The sequence below is a fragment of the Numida meleagris genome, unplaced genomic scaffold (assembly GCF_002078875.1).
Source record: "Numida meleagris isolate 19003 breed g44 Domestic line unplaced genomic scaffold, NumMel1.0 unplaced_Scaffold490, whole genome shotgun sequence".
Taxonomy (NCBI): domain Eukaryota; kingdom Metazoa; phylum Chordata; class Aves; order Galliformes; family Numididae; genus Numida; species Numida meleagris.
The window spans coordinates 4756-5156 of NW_018364706.1; the positions used below are offsets into that span (position 1 = coordinate 4756).

At 74.6% G+C, this 401-nt stretch overlaps 1 protein-coding gene across 1 annotated transcript in view; it reads right to left on the bottom strand.

Annotated features, from left to right (window-relative positions):
• Positions 1–395, bottom strand: part of TRPT1 (tRNA phosphotransferase 1) — a gene marked incomplete at its 3' end in the record, with an annotated part of 5144 nt that extends 4749 nt beyond the window's left edge. The window contains exons 1-2 of the mRNA XM_021383695.1: positions 190–395; positions 18–99 (exon numbers count right to left, since the gene is read on the bottom strand). Of these exons, the coding sequence (XP_021239370.1) occupies positions 18–99; positions 190–228 (121 nt within the window). The remainder of the gene's footprint in view (positions 1–17; positions 100–189) is intronic.
• Between the last annotated feature and the right edge of the window lie 6 nt (positions 396–401).

Genomic DNA, 401 nt, shown 5'->3' on the forward strand with positions numbered 1-401 from the left:
CCGGGGCCCACACGCACCCTCGCCCATCGGGAGCCCCGCGTCGCGCGCGCCGTGCCGCAGGACGTAGCTCAGCGCCTTCGAGAGCCGCACGCGGGGGTCCTGCGAGGGGGGGGGCGGGGCCGAGAGGTCACGTGGGATCGCCCCCCCACCAATCCCCGCTCGCCTACGGCCTCGGCCACGCCCTCACACCTCTTCCCGCCGCCGCCTCCTCCCTCCGCGCGCCGCCATTTGCCGTCACGTGACCACCCGCCGGAGGCGCGCTCTGCGTGACGTCACCCACCCGCGCCACGGCGCGCAGGGGCCGCTGGGACTTGTGGTTCCCGAAGCCTTTATTCCCCCCTCCGCCTCCCCCCGCCCCTCCGATTTCAGTCGAGTTTCCGTGTGCCCAATTTGGGGGGGCC